This window comes from Elephas maximus, chromosome 1 (genome assembly GCF_024166365.1).
Source record: "Elephas maximus indicus isolate mEleMax1 chromosome 1, mEleMax1 primary haplotype, whole genome shotgun sequence".
Taxonomy (NCBI): domain Eukaryota; kingdom Metazoa; phylum Chordata; class Mammalia; order Proboscidea; family Elephantidae; genus Elephas; species Elephas maximus.
In genome coordinates this window covers 79,651,688-79,667,255 of record NC_064819.1, presented here as the reverse complement: position 1 = coordinate 79,667,255, position 15,568 = coordinate 79,651,688, and the positions used below count along the sequence as shown (strand labels likewise).

The following is a 15,568-nucleotide window of genomic DNA, read 5'->3' as shown; positions in this document are numbered from 1 at the left end:
GGGCTTGAGCTAGTAGCTTACCTGCAGTCTTGCTTGCCAGTCTTGGGATTCATCAATCTTCACAGACTGTGAACAAGACTCCGGCTCTCTGACCTGACAATCTTGGGTTTACCAGCCCCTGTGGCTACGTAAATCAGGAGAAGCCTCTATCCTGACCCATGAATTTGGGACATTGTAGCCTCTACAACCATGTGAGTCACTTCCTTGATATTAATCTCTCTCTATATATTTATACACTTTACTGGTTTTGCTTTCTAGAGAACCAGTCTAAGACATTTGGTACTGAGAGTGGTTCTAGAGAAACAAAATTGTATTGATGAATTTTCTAAATTGGTTCTCAAGTCTAGTTAGTCTTAAATATGTTGATGACTCTGCTTCCAGTAGTAAAGAGGGCACTGCTAATCCATGGTGTGAGGTGGTAATTCAAATACACGAAGGATCACCACCAATAGAGCAGGTATTGGTGAAAGATGAGGCTCTAGATCACTGCATGTATGATACCTTTCTACAATTTTGTCATAATGAGGAGTATAAGGAAGCTGGTTGGTTGGTCCTGTTTTCACTAGACAAACTGGTGAAAGAGATGAGCTCAGGGCTTCAGAGTCAAAGCTCAAGGGCCGCACAAACGACCTAAAAGTTTCCAACTGTGCCTTGAAAGAAAGCCTTATTTCTTGTAGTAACAGAGCTGATATTGCCGAAAACCAAACCCAGAGTCTTATCATAAGAATGGCTGGATTACAATGCCAACTCAACTGCCAAATCCGAGAGAGGCGTCTCAAGTTAAAGTGAGGGCATTGATTGGGAAGAAATGGGATCCCGAAACCTGGAATGGGGACATATAGGCAGATAATCAGGAAGCTGGAGACACGGAGCCCCAGAATTCCATTGAATCACACCTGCCAACAGAACCATTAGCCCCTCCACTCCCATCTAATGAGATTAACCCAGCTGCAGCTAAAGTGCCTTTGTCTGAGTTATTGCCTGGGACATTGCCTGAGGCAGAAGCTTTACAAGACAATGATGAATGTTCTCAAAACATTTCCCCACCGATTGTAGCTTCTAGACCTATAACTAGATTTAAGTCCCAGTGATCCTTAAAAGATGAAGTACAAAGTGTTAACCAGGAGGAGGTACACTACACTCTGAAAGAACTGCTTGACTTTTCTAATATGTACAAACAGAAACCTGGGGAATATATGTGGGAATGGCTACTAAGGGTGTGGGATAATGGTGCAAGGAACATAAAGATAGATCAGTCTGAGTTTATTGATATGTGCTCATTAAGCACAGATACTTCATTCAGTGTTTCAGCTTGAGAAGTTAGGAAAGGATTTAACAGTTTTTTTGGTTGGGTTGCTGAAGCGTGGATTGCAAGGTGTCCTACACTAAATCAAGTTGAAGCACCAGATCTAGCTTGGTATACTGTGGAAGAAAGTATCCAAAGGCTTAGGGAAATTGGCACGCTAGAGTGGATTTATCAGGTTACACCCACAGACCCACACATGGAGTACCCAAAGGATGCAGCTTTTACCACAACAGTGAAGAACAAATTTGTGAATGGAGCCCCAGCATCCTTAAGACTGCCGTGATTGCTATTTTATGTAAGTCAGATTTGACAGTGGGAACTGCCCTAACTGAATTAAGACACCTAGCTACAATGGGGCTGATTGGAGCCCGTGGTGATAGGGGCCAAGTGGCGGCACTCAAATAACAAAGACAAGGTGGGTGTGGTTACTGTAATGGACAGCAGAGTCAAAGCAGTAATCAGAATAGCCTGACTTGTATGGACTTATGGTATTGACTACTTGGTCATGGTGTCCCTAGGAGTGAAATAGATAGGAAATCTACTAAATATTTACTTGATCTGTACAAGCAGAAGAATTCTAGGTCAAGTGAACAGCAGTCTAACTTGAATCATCAGAACAGAGAGTCACGGCCCCTCAATCAATTCAGACTTGAGCAAGTTTACAGACCTACTACCTGCTGATTGAAGAGGAGGACTGATCCCCTTGAGGAAGGAGTCCAATGCACTGCCAAAAACTTATACCGTTAATCTTTCTCCCAGCCTTCCCCAAAGGGATCTACAGCCTTTTACCAGAGTGACTGTTTACTGGGGAAAAGGAAATGATCGGACATTTCAGGGATTACTGGATACTGGCTCTGAACTGACACTAATTCCAGGAGACCCAAAATGTCCCACTACATTCCCATTCAACTCGTCTATTTGGCCTGTACAAAAAACAGATGGATCTTGGAGAATGACAGTGGATTATTGAAAACTTAAGCAGATGGTGACTCCAACTGCAGCTGCTGATCCAGATGTAGTCTCATTGCTTGAGAAAATTAATACATCTCTTGGTATCTGGTATGCAGCTATTTATTGGGCTAATGCCTTTTTTTCCGTACTTGTTTTGAAGGACCATGAGAAGCAGCTTACCTTTAACTGGCAAGGCCAGCAGTACACCTTTAGTTGCCTACCTCAGAGCTACATCAGCTTTCCAGCCCTATGTCATAATTAGTCTGCAGGGACCTTGATCGCCTTTCTCTTCCACATGATGTCATGCTGTTCCATTACATTGATGACATTATACTGATTGGGCCTAGTAAGGAAGAAGTGCCAATGACTCTGGACTTATTGGTAAAATATTTGCATACTCAAGGCTGGGAAATTAATCCCACGAGAATTCAGGCACCTTCCATCTCATTGAAATTTCTAGGGTTCCAGTGGTGTGAGGCATGTCAAGATGTTCCTTCTAAAGCGAAGGAAAAATTATTGCATCTGGCTCCCCCTACAACTGCAAAGGAGGCACAATGCCTAGTGGACCTCTTTGGATTTTGGAGGCAGCATATTCCTCATTTGGGTATGCTACTCCAGCCTATTTATCAAGTGACTCGAAAAGCTGCTAGTTTTGAGTGGGGCCCAGAACAAGAAAAGGCTCTGCAACAGGTTCAGGCTGCCATACAAGCCACTCTGCCACTTGGGTCATATGATCTGGCTGATCCAATGGTGCTTGAAGTGTCTGTGACAGATAGAGATGCTTGTTGGAGTCTTTATCAGGTCTCTTTTGATGAATCACAGAGTAGACCCTTAGGATTGTGGCGCAAAGCCCTGCCATCCTCTGCAGATAACTACTCTCCTTTTGAGAAGCAGTTTTTGGCTTGGTACTGGGCCTTAGTAGAGACTGAATGCTTAACCATGGGCCACCAAGTCACCATGTGGCCTGGGGTGCCCATCATGAACTGCGTGTTGTCTGACCCACGGAGTCATTAAGTTGGATGTGCATAACAGGTTCCATCATTAAATGGAAGTGGTATATATGAGATTGGGCCTGAGCAGGACCTGAAGGCACAAGTAAGTTGCATGAGGAAGTGGCCCAAATGCCCATGGTCTCCACTTCTGTCACATTACCTTCCATCTCCCAGTCTGCACCTATGGCCTCATGGGGAGTTCCTTATAATCAGTTGACTAAAGAAGAAAAAACTTGTGCCTGGTTTAGAGATGGTTCTGCATGATATGCAGGCACCACTTGAAAGTGGACAGCGGCAGCACTACGGCCCCTTTCGGGGACCTCCCTGAAGGACAGTGGTGAAGGGGAATTCTCCCAACGGGCAGAACTTCATGCAGTGCGCCTGGTTGTTCACTTTGCTTGGAAGGAGAAATGGCCAGAGGTGTGATTGTATGTTGATTCATGGGCTGTGATCCATGGTTTGGCTAGATGGTCAGACCCTTGGAAGGAACATGATTGGAAAATTGGAGACAAGGATTTATGGGGAAGAGGTATGTGGATAGACCTCTCCAAATGGGCCAAAGAAGTGAAGATATTTGTGTCTCGTGTGAATGCTCACAAAAGGGTGACCTCAGCAGAGGAGAATTTTAACAATCAAGTGGATAGGATGAAATCACTCATCCTCTTTCCCCAGCTACTCCCATCATTGCTCAATAGGCTCTTGAACAAAGTGGCCATGGTGGCAGGGATGGAGGTTATGCATGGGCCCAGCAAGATGGACTTCCACACACCAAGGTTGACTTGGCTAAAGCCACTGCTGAGTGCCCAATCTTCCAGCAGCAGAGACCAACCCTGAGTCCCCAATATGGCACCATTCCTCAAGGTGATCAGCCAGCAATCTGGTGGCAAGTTGATTACATTAGACCACATCCATCATGGAAACGGCAGCGTTTTGTTCTTCTTACTGGAATAGACACTTACTCTGGATATGGGTTTGCCTTCCCTGCACACAATGCTTCTGCCAAAACTACCATCCTTGGACTTACAGAATGCCTTATCCACCATTATGGTATCCCATGCAACATTGTCTCTGACGAAGGGACTCACTTCACAGCAAATGAAGTGTGGCAGTGGGCTCATGCTCATGGAATTCACTGATCTTGCCATGTTCCCCATCATACTGAAGCAGCTGGTTTGATAGAATGATGGAATGGCCTCCAAAAAGACACAGTTACAGTACCAGCTGGGCGGGAATACCTTGCAGAAATGGGGCAATGTTCTCCAGGGGCTGTATATGCTCTAAACCAGCTTCCAACATATGGTGCTGTATCTCCCATAGTCAGGATTCATGGGTCCAGGAATCAAGGGGTGGAAATGGGAGTGGCACCAGTCACTATTACCCCTAGTGACCCACTCCCAAGATTTTTGCTTCCTGTCCCCACCATCTTATGCTCCGCATGTCTACAGGTCTTAGTTTTAATGAGAGGAACGCTCCCACCTGGAGACAGAGACAGCACTGATTACATTGAACTGGAAGCTAAGAATGCCACCTGGCCACTTTGAGCTCCTTATTCCTCTGGATCAACAGGTAAAGAAGGAAGTTACCATACTGGCTGGTGTGATTGATCTTGATTACCAAGAGGAAATTGGATTGATATTACATAATGGAGATAAAGAAGAGTACATCTGGAACGCAGGAGATCTCTTAGTGTGTCTCTTAGTACTATCATGCCCTGTGTTTAAAGTCAATGAAAAAGTATAGTAACCCAATTTCGACATGACCACTAATGGCCGAGACCCTTCAGGAATAAAGGTTTGTGTGACCCCACTAGCCAAAGAACCACAACCAGCTAAGGTGCTTACCGAAGGCAAAGGGAATACGGAATGGGTGGCGGAAGAAGGTAGTTCTAAATACCAGTTATGGCCATGTGATCAGTTGCAGAAATGAGAACTGTAATTGTTATGAGTATTTCTGCTTTGTATGTGTCCATTAGATATTTTTTTTTCTTCCTTTATAAACTATAAGACATAAACAGGGCTAGTTCATTTTTGGTTGTATATGTGTTCGTTGTATCATGTTAGGTGCAAGTATGACTTTCAAATTGTCTTTATTCAGAGATTATGCATGATTTAAGGAGATGTATACAGGTGCCAAGTTGACAAGGGGAGGACTGTGATGTTTCAGATTGTGTGTCAACTTGGCTGGGGCATGATTCTCAGTGTTTTGACAGTCATGTAATGTTGTGGTCACTTCTCTGTTGAGATTTGATATGTGATCACCCCCATGGTGGCATCTGGTGTGAGTACTAGTCAGTTGAAGGGGAATTTCCTTGGGTGTGTTGGCCTGCATCAAGTGTGGGCAGATGTTCTGGCAGGGTTTTGGGGGTTTTTACTTGTTCTGGATCCTGCAGCCAGCTCCTGTTCATCTGACTGCTGGGTCTTGGGGCTTGAGCTAGCAGCTTACCTTCAGTTTTGCCTGCCAGACTTGGGATTCATCAATCTTCGATGCCTATGAGCAACATCCCTGCTCTGTGACATGCTGGCCTTGGGTTTGCCAGCCCCTGTGGCTACATGAATCAGGAGAAGCCTCTTTCCTGACCCACGGACTTGGGATGTTACATTTCTCTCTCTATATATGCTTTATTGGTTTTGCTTCTCTAAAGAACCCAGCCTAAGACACCAGTATTTCAAATACCAATATGGTCGCCCATGGTGGATAGGTTTCAGCAGAGCTTCCAGACTAAGACAGACTAGGAAGAAAGGCCTAGCAATCTACTTCCAAAAATCAGCCAATAAAAACTTTATGAAGGGCCACATAAACCAGAGACTCCATCAGCCTGAGATCCGAAGAACTAGATGGTGCCTGGCTACCACCAGTGACCTCCCTGACAGTGAACACAACAGAGAGTCCCTGATGGAGAAGGAGAAAAGTGCGGTGCAGAACTCAAATTCTAGTTAAAAGACCAGACTTAATGGTCTGACTAAGACTGGAGGAACACCAGAAGACATGGCCCCTGGACTCTGTTAACTGAGAACTAAAACCATATCCAAAGCCAACTCATCAGGCAAAGAATAGACTGGACTATAAGACATAAAATGATACTCATGAAGAGTGTGCTTCTTAGTTCGAGTAGATACACGAGACTAAATGGGCAGCTCTTATCCAGAGGCAAGATGGGAAGGCAGAAAGACATAGGAGCTGGTTGAATGAACAAGGGAAATCCGGGGTGGAAAGGAGGAATGTGCAGACACATTATAGGGATAGCAACTGGGGTCACATAGCAATGCGTGTATAAATTTTTGTATGAGAAACTAACTTGAGTTGTAAACTTTCACCACAAAACACAATTTAAAAAACTTTATGGATCACAACAGAATATTATCAGACATGGTGCTGGAAGATGAGCCCCCTAGGTAGAAGGCTACACAATAGCCACAACAATAGACTTAAACATACCAACAATCATGGAGATGCCACAGGAACTCTGGGAAAAATTATTTCAAAAGAAAAGATTTGTTCTAACTCCTTTAATTAGCACCCCCTGGCAAAGTGACTTGCAATCAAATTCCAACTCTTGAAACCTATTTTTAAGGCAGATTTACTGGCCCAGTCTTTCTCTAACAATAACATTAAACGGTAAGTTAAATGTAACTACAGCACACAGATCTATCATGAGAACTCTGCTGTAGGTATTGAATGCAGTATTTGTTGCATTGTGTGCACTTATCTTTTTGGAAAAGGCATCCACCAATCTTACCGTGGCTTATTTAGAAGCCACAGTTTCTCAGCTGCATCTTTTTTTCAAGTGAGAAAGACAAAGATATTTACTGTTTGGCTAGTATTTAAAAAAACAACTAAAACTGAAACCATTGCCATCGAGTTGATTCTGACTCCTTGTAACCCTGTAGGACAGAGTAGAACTGCCCCATAGGGATTATAAGGCTGTAAATCTTTAGGGAAGAGACTGTCATATCTTTCTCCTGTGCAGCAGGTAGAGCGTTTGAAGTGCCAAACTTTTGGTTAGCAACCAAGTGCTTAACCACTGTGTCACCAGAGCTCCTTTGGCTAGTATTGTTGTTGTTAGGTGCCATCGAGTCGATTCCAACTCATAGTGACCCTAGGCACAACAGAACAAAACACTGCCTGGTCCTGAGCCATCCTTACAATCATTGCTATGCTTGAGCTCATTGTTGCAGCCACTGTGTCAATCCACCTCGTTGAGGGTCTTCCTGTTTTCCGCTGGCCGTATATTCTGCCAAGCATGATGTCCTTCTCCAGGGACTGATCCCTCCTGACAACATGTCCAAAGTATGTAAGACACAGTCTCGCCCTCCTTGCTTCTAAGGAGCATTCTGGTTGTACTTCTTCTAAGACAGACTTGTTTGTTCTTCTGGCAGTCCATGGTATATTCAATATTCTTCGCCAACACCACGATTCAAATCAGTCAATTCTTCTTCAGTCTTCCTTATTCATTGTCCAGCTTTCACATGCATGAGATTGAAAATACCATGGCTTGGGTCAGGCGCACCTTAGTTTTCAAGGTGATATCTTTGCTTTTCAAAACTTTAAAGAGGTCCTTTGCAGCAGATTTACCCAATGCAATGCGTCTTTTGATTTCTTGACTGCTGCTTCCATGGCTGTTGATTGTGGAGCCAAGGAAAATGAAATCCTTGACAACCTCAATCTTTTATCCGTTTATCATGATGTTACTCATTGGTCCAGTTGTGAGGATTTTTGTTTTCCTTATTTTGAGGTGCAATCCAAACTGAAGGCTGTGGTCTTTGATCTTCATTAGTAAGTGCTTCAAATCCTCTTCATTTTCAGCAAGCAAGGTTGTGTCATCTGCATAAGACAGACTAGGAAAAAGGACCCGGCAGTCTACTTCTGAAAAGCATTAGCTAGTGAAAACCTTATGAATAGCAGCAGAACATTTCCTGATATAGTGCTGGAAGATGAGCCCCCCAGGTTGGAAGGCACTCAAAAGATGACTGGGGAAGAGCTGCCTCCTCAAAGTAGACTCGACCTTAATGATGTGGATGGAGTAAAGCTTTGGGAACTTCATTTGTTGATGTGGCACAAGTCAAAATGAGAAGAAACAGCTGCAAACATCCATTAATAATCAGAACCTGGAATGTACGAAGTATGAATCCAGGAAAATTGGAAATCATCAAAAATGAAATGGAACGCATAAACATCGATATCCTAGGCATTAGTGAGCTGAAATGGACTGGTATTGGCCATTTTGAATCAGACAATCATACAGTCTACTATGCTGGGAATGACAACTTGAAGAGGAATGGTGTTGCATTTATCATCAAAAAGAACGTTTCAAGATGTATCCCGAAGTGTAACGCTGTCAGTGATAGGGTAATATCCATACGCCTACAAGGAAGACCAGTTAATACGACTATTATTCAAATTTATGCACCAACCACTAGAGCCAAAGATGAAGAAGTAGATTATCAGCTGCTGTAGTCTGAAATTGATCGAACATGCAATCAAGATGCATTGATAATTACAGGGATTGGAATGCGAAAGTTGGAAACAAAGAAGGATCAGTAGTTGGAAAATATGGCCTTGGTGATAGAAATAATGCTGGAGATCGAATGATAGAATTTTGCAAGACCAACAACTTCTTCATTGCAAATACCTTCTTTCACCAACATAAACGACGACTGTACACATGGACCTCGCCAGAGGGGACACACAGAAATCAAATCGACTACATCTGTGGAAAGAGACGATGGAAAAGCTCAATATCATCAGTCAGAACAAGGCCAGTGGCCGACTGTGGAACAGACCATCAATTGCTCATATGCAAGTTCAAGCTGAAACTGAAGAAAATCAGAGCAAGTCCACGAGAGCCAAAATATGACCTTGAGTATATCCCACCAGAATTTAGAGACCATCTGAAGAACAGATTTGACGCATTGAACACTAGTGACCAAAGACCAGATGAGTTGTGGAATGACATCAAGGACATCATACATGAAGAAAGCAAGAGGTCACTGAAAAGGCAGGAAAGAAAGAAAAGACCAAGATGGATGTCAGAAGAGATTCTGAAAGTTGCTCTCGAACGTCGAGCAGCTAAAGCAAAAGGAAGAATTGATGAAGTAAAAGAACTGAACAGAAGATTTCAAAGGGCGTCTCGAGAAGACAAAGTAAAGTATTATAATGACACGTACAAAGAGCTGGAGATGGAAAGCCAAAAGGGAAGAACACGCTTGGCATTTCTCAAGCTGAAAGAATTAATTGGCTAGTATTAGGGAGCCTTTTATAGGCCTAACAAGTGTCTTCCAGAATAGCAAGACAAAAAGAAAATAACAGAGAAAAATATCTGCAAAATATGTGGTAATGAACTAATTTATTTATTACTTGAAGAGCTCTTATGCTCAATAAAAAGGCCGATGACCCTATAGGAGAATGGACAAAGGTTATAATGTAGACAGTTTACAAAAACAGAATTACGAAAGACTCAAATATATGAAAAGATGCTAAAGCTTACTCATAAAGAGATACAAATAAAAGCCAAAGTGAAGTGCCAATTTTCACCTATCAGGTTGGCAAAGATCAAAAGGTTTGAGAGCACAATATAGGTGAGGATGTAGGTGAGCGTGTAAATTGGTGCATCTTCTTTGGAAGGCAGTGTTGCAGTATCAAAATTTAAAAACACATAGATATTAAATGTGACATTCTTTGATTTTCCCTGGCCACCCTATCAAAAAATGTCCCCTTATTTCTGTCTCTGGTCCCTGCTTTTCTTCACAGCATACTGCAATTTGTAATTATTTGTCTATTAACTTTTTTTTACTCTATCTCCTGCAGTAGAATGTAAAGTTCTATGATGGCAAAGATCAAGCCTAACTTGTTTCTTAGTCTATCTCCAGTACCTGCCATGGTTCCTGACACATGGAAATCACCTAATAAATATTTACAAAATATTTTCTTTTTGATCCAATGATTCCAACTTCCAGGTGGCCATTTCTAGGTGACCCAATGAATTCTTTTTGACCTAATAATTCTATTTCTAAATGAATATGCTACAGATACTTAGTCAGGGTTCTCTAGACAAATAGAATAGTGAGATACATAGATAGAGAGATTGGCTTGCTTCAAGGAATTGGCTCACACAATTGTAGGGGGGCTGAAAATCCCAAATCCATAGGTCAGATGACACGTTGGAGACTCCTGCAGACTTGTGCCCCAATTCCATAGGTCAAGTGATGAGACGATTGAAGAATAAAAAGTGTTCTGGTAAAATGTCTATTTGCAGTCTGGAGACAGAACACACCCCAGGCAAACTCTCTTTTTTCTCATAAGGCCTTCAACTGATTGAGGCTCACCCACATTATGGAAGGTAGTCTGCTTTACTTGATTTAATCATATGTAACTAACAGCAACTAGTGTTTTACCAAACAAATGGGCACCATAGCCTAGCTAAGTGGACACATAAAATTAACCATCACAGATATACACTCACATGCCCACAAAGATATTCACTACACTACTGTGTAATAGCAAAATATAGGAAACACTTTAAACATCCAACATTGTCCTTCCACACAATGGTATAGTATAAAGCCATTAAAAAAAATGAGGTATGGTTAAGTGAAAAAAATCAGGGGGTAAACCCACGTGTATAGTATGCCTGGTTTGTTTCTAAAAAGAGAAATACATGTATGTTACAGGGTAGCTTTCATTAGTGTCCTCCACACCTCTTTGGGATAAAATCTCAAGCCAGTGTGGTCCAGTGTCAAACAAGTACACAAAATGGGGTGAAGCTGCTATTTCACATCACACTGCCCTGCCACATTCACCTTCAGCTTTATGGGGCTTACCAAGACCCTGAGCCTTTGAAAAGAGTTACCCAAATGAAATAGTTTGGTTAGTGTTGAACCAAAGCCTGAGGGTTCAGACAGATGTCACTGGATTCAACATCATACATCATGAATGGAGCTCACTCTAAGGCCTTTTTTAGCACTGGTGCTAGTCAATAAACTCTCTAATCTCAGTGCTAACTCTCCTGTGAATGTAGTAGTCCCTCTTGATCTGGTCCCCTTTCCATGGGATCTACCAAATGCCTCTCCTTTACACCTTATTTTTTGTCACCTAACCCAGATGACTCTAATCTACTCTTTAGAAGAATCATCAGCCTGGCTCTTTTCTCTTTTGTATTTATTTTTACAGACAAACCCTATGATCTCTTCAATCAAGATTCAGTTTCTAAGAGTCAATGCCAAGCTTTTTTAAAGAAATTTTTGGCTTTCAGCACATGTACTCTTACGTTTTTTAAAAAAGTACTGGACATTTGTTGGTGCCTACTCCCTTTCCCAACATTACCATGATTTTCATTCAGGCATCCACTCCTCTCCCCATGCAGCCCATAAGTTGGCCACACCAACTGCTCCCATACTAGGCTGTTCTATTTCCCTGGCAACACGTACCCGTTTTGAGGGTGGGCATGTAACCTAAGCTACTCCAGTTAGGGTGACTCTCAAGATGCTTGCTTGGGATGCTAAAATAGAAATGATCTTTCTTTAGAGGTGAACCAGGAAATATATATCCAAACTTACTAGCTTTGGCAGGCATCTTGCTATGTAAAGGAAACCAGTCTGAGGAGGAAGCCGACCCATGGAAGATGAAAGTAGAGAAAGAAGCCAAAGTCCTATTAAAACAATGCCGGAAACTTGTTCTCCTGCTGGACTTTTCAGTCATATGAGCCACTAAATCTCCCATACTTTTTCACTCAGTCTGTTAACCACAACAAGAAGTATACACTCAATTAATCCCTTTGTTCTCTTTGCAATTCTTAAGGAGCCTGGTGGTGCAGTGGTTAAGTGCTTGGCTTCCAACCGAAAAGGAAAGGCCAGTGGTTTTAATCCACCAGCTGCTCTGTGGGAGAAAGAGGTAGCAGTCTGCTTCTGTAAAGATTATACCCTTGGAACCCTATGTGGCAGTTCTACTCTCCTGTTGGGTCACTATGAATCGGAATCAACTCCACAGCAATAGGTTTGGTCTGGTTTGGGGGGGGGGGCAGATGAATGGCTCCATGAGGCAAGGAAGCCCTCAAAGAGAGAAAAGTCAGGGCAACAGGGAAAAACTTCAGTTTAATAGCTCCAATCATTATCCCACAACAATGCTTATATATACACAGAAGACATTAAATAAAGATTTCTTTGGAGAGACGGATCACTAACTGGGGTGAAAGACTCTTTACTGAACCTCCTCCTGTAGTCTGGATTTTTTTAACTAGGTACACATTACTTTTTTAAGTTAAAAATAACGAAAAAATTAATTGCCAAAGAGCAGTTTCTTCAAAAGCAGTTTTTTCTCAAGAAGCTTACTAATATAGTAGGTACAGTAGCACCATAAACCCTTTTAATACTATTTTGGTTATATAAAACATTTGTTATTGATGTTAAAAGTTCTGCTTTACAACCCAAAGTCCTTATTTGTCATCTTTCCCTTTTATCTTTCGGTACACCATCTCTCGGAAACTGGCTAGAATCTTATTCTCTCTCTTTTGTCTTTCTTCTTGGTTAAAGGATGCAAGGGCTCTCTTCTCATCAGCACTGTAGATTTGGTTCTCTTTCCGCAGTCGTACAGCCTCCATCCTGCGATGCCTGCTACCACTCATGACATAACCCGAGCATTCAAATGAAGCAATCTCTTCACTTGTCAGCCCGATTTCACCTCTTCGTGGGATACGCTTTCCAGCTTTTACATACTCAGCCATAGCTGCACCTTCACCTGGGAGCAGCGCATGGCCGTAGTTCAAAGGTTTCTCATCTTGAGAGTAGTATATCATAGGTGCTTCTGGGCCTATTAAACCCATGGTATCTGCACTCTTTGACTGCTCAATCCACCTATCTTCTGGCAACCCTCCTTCTGAATCCTTACAGGTTGAGTCCCTAAATTCTTTTTTAGTCTTCATATTCTTTGTTTTCTTGACTCTGTGTTTCTTTTTCTTCTCTTTCTTCTTGTCTTTTCTGGGTCTCTTTTTATCATCACCAAAGCTAGAATCAGAGTCAGAGTCTGAACTGCTGTCATTATCAGAGTACTTACTATGTTTTCTTTTGGATGAGTTTTTCTTTCTTTTTTTCTTGTTTTTTGAACGACTGGCCTTCTTCTTCCTTTTCTTTTCTTCCCAGCTAGAATCTGAACTGCTGCTCTCCTGAGTCTTTGCTTCACCCTCAACTGGAGTGTGCTCATCAGAATCCGGCTCGGGGCATTTTGGAGATAGCCCCCATACCTCAGGTGCTCCCAACTCCCCAATCCTCTCTCTCTCTTTCAGCCTCCTCTGCCGATGGCTCTCCTCCTTGTAGTCTTCGGCCCCCTGCCAGTCACCAGCATGGTGATGATGATGGTAGCGATATCCGCCATAAAGGCTAGAAGGGGAGGATGTGAAGGCATCGTTGCTGAGCCCAGGGGGTCGCTCTCGGGACCCAGAGGGTCTAAGCGTGGAAGGAGCGCCCACGCCCGACCCACCCCACGGAGGCCTTAAGCCCTCACGGTCCCGGGACTGAGACCGGGAGCGTCCGCACCGAGGGGGGCGTCTGGCCTGCGCCGATGGCTGGCTCCCCGACGAGCTGCGTCTCCGTCTCCGAGAGGCCTGGGAGTCCTCAAGGTAGCGGGACCGGAACACAGGCACCATCAACCGCGATTTTACAGGTGACCAAATGGCCAATGCTGGGCGGTTACTATAGAGACCGAAGCGGGAGACGACTCCTGCCCCACGCATGCGCACTAGAAACAGTTTGGCGCTCGGCTTTTACTTCCGGTCAGTTGCCAGGCGAGGGCCAGACTCCAGAGCGTGAGGAGGCTACCTTGGCTGAGGCTGAGTGGAGGCTTGCGGTCTCGCGTGAATAGAGACGTAAGCGGCACTGTTTTTAGACCTTATGTTCCCCAACCCGAGCCGTGTGGTAACGTAAAGGGAGGAAAGCGTTCCTGTGGGTCTTTGCACTATTAAAAACCTTTGACTATATTCTCACCCTTCGCTCCTCCAATTCTTACTTACCCTTAACTCTACCTGCCCACTTTATTTTCACCTCTTGCATTCAGTGCCCACACTCCTTTTGCCCCCCCCGCCCAAAATGAACGGAAACCCTGGTGGCGTAGTAGTTAAGTGCTATGGCTGCTAACTAAAAGGTCGGCAGTTCGAATCCACCAGGCTCTCCTTGGAAACTGTCTGGGGCAGTTCTACTCTGTCCTATAGGGTCGCTATGAGTCGGAATCGACTCGACGGCGCTGGGTTTGGTTTTTTATTTTTTTGGCTTTAAAAGGAACTGGCCCATCATCTACATGGCGGAAATATGTTTATTAGTAACTTCTGAACCCTGCTTGTTTCTACCGGAAGTAGGAAGCAGAAACCAGCACTTCTTTTGGAATCCAAGTTTGAGCTCAGCCTCTGAGCCAAGTCAGAGCCAGAGTCATGATTTTAATTCTTACATTTCATCCCAGAAACACAGGGAAGCATCTAACTTAATCGTGTAGATTTCCCCCTATATAGGTGCGTTTCCTCAGAAACTCTAAGTTTGAAACCACCTTCTGCACGCTTTAGATCTCACTCTTTGAAATGGTAAGCATTTTATGCAAGACCATTTCTCCCTGCTCTTAAAATGTACAGAGGCATTGCATTTATTGTGTTCTCTGGTTAAGTTAACATGCTCAGTTATTTGACGGACTTGAAAAGTCACAGAACAACTAGGTCAAAACTTAGGAAGGGTACTCTTCTAATGCTAGGACTCTGAATCAATAAAATGGGTAAATTACATTTAATAGGTCTAAATAAGATAACTTGATTTAACTAGACTTCTAGTATTGTAGGAGATGAGGATTGTCATGGTGCCATGCCACAAACTATAGTAATTTAAGAACTGGCCAACAAGGAGTATTATAGATGAGAAGCACCTCGCATACTGAAAGTATCACAATAAAAAAAAAAAAAACTGTTGCTCTCCAGTAGATTCCAACTCAGTGACCTTACAGGACAGAGTAGAACTACCCCATGGGGTTTCTGAGGAGCGGCTGGTGGATTTGAACCGCTTACCTTTTGGTTAGCAGCCGAGCTCTCAACCACTCCACCACCAGGGCTCCATAGATTCTCTGTAAGTGAAAATTTCATACTTTATGTAAAAAATTTTATTTTGGAGTTTAAACTACTTGGCAGGACTTCACTGACAGATGGGTGGTGGCTGAACCTAAGCCTCCAGCATGGAAGGTGAGAATTCTACTGCTGGACTGCCAGTGTTTCCTTAATTGGACCTAAGCATTTCCAAATACTTTGTTTCAACAAAGGGATGCAACGCTGGAAATGCTCACTTGTCTATGCCAAGAAATT

At 43.2% G+C, this 15,568-nt stretch overlaps 1 protein-coding gene across 1 annotated transcript; it reads right to left on the bottom strand.

The window, feature by feature from the left end:
- Positions 1-12,300: 12,300 nt before the first annotated feature.
- On the bottom strand, positions 12,301-13,948 carry NKAPL (NFKB activating protein like). The gene has a single exon (XM_049886289.1). It carries the CDS (start codon positions 13,880-13,882, stop codon positions 12,677-12,679), a length of 1,206 nt encoding a protein of 401 aa, XP_049742246.1. The 5' UTR covers positions 13,883-13,948; the 3' UTR covers positions 12,301-12,676.
- Positions 13,949-15,568: the final 1,620 nt, after the last annotated feature.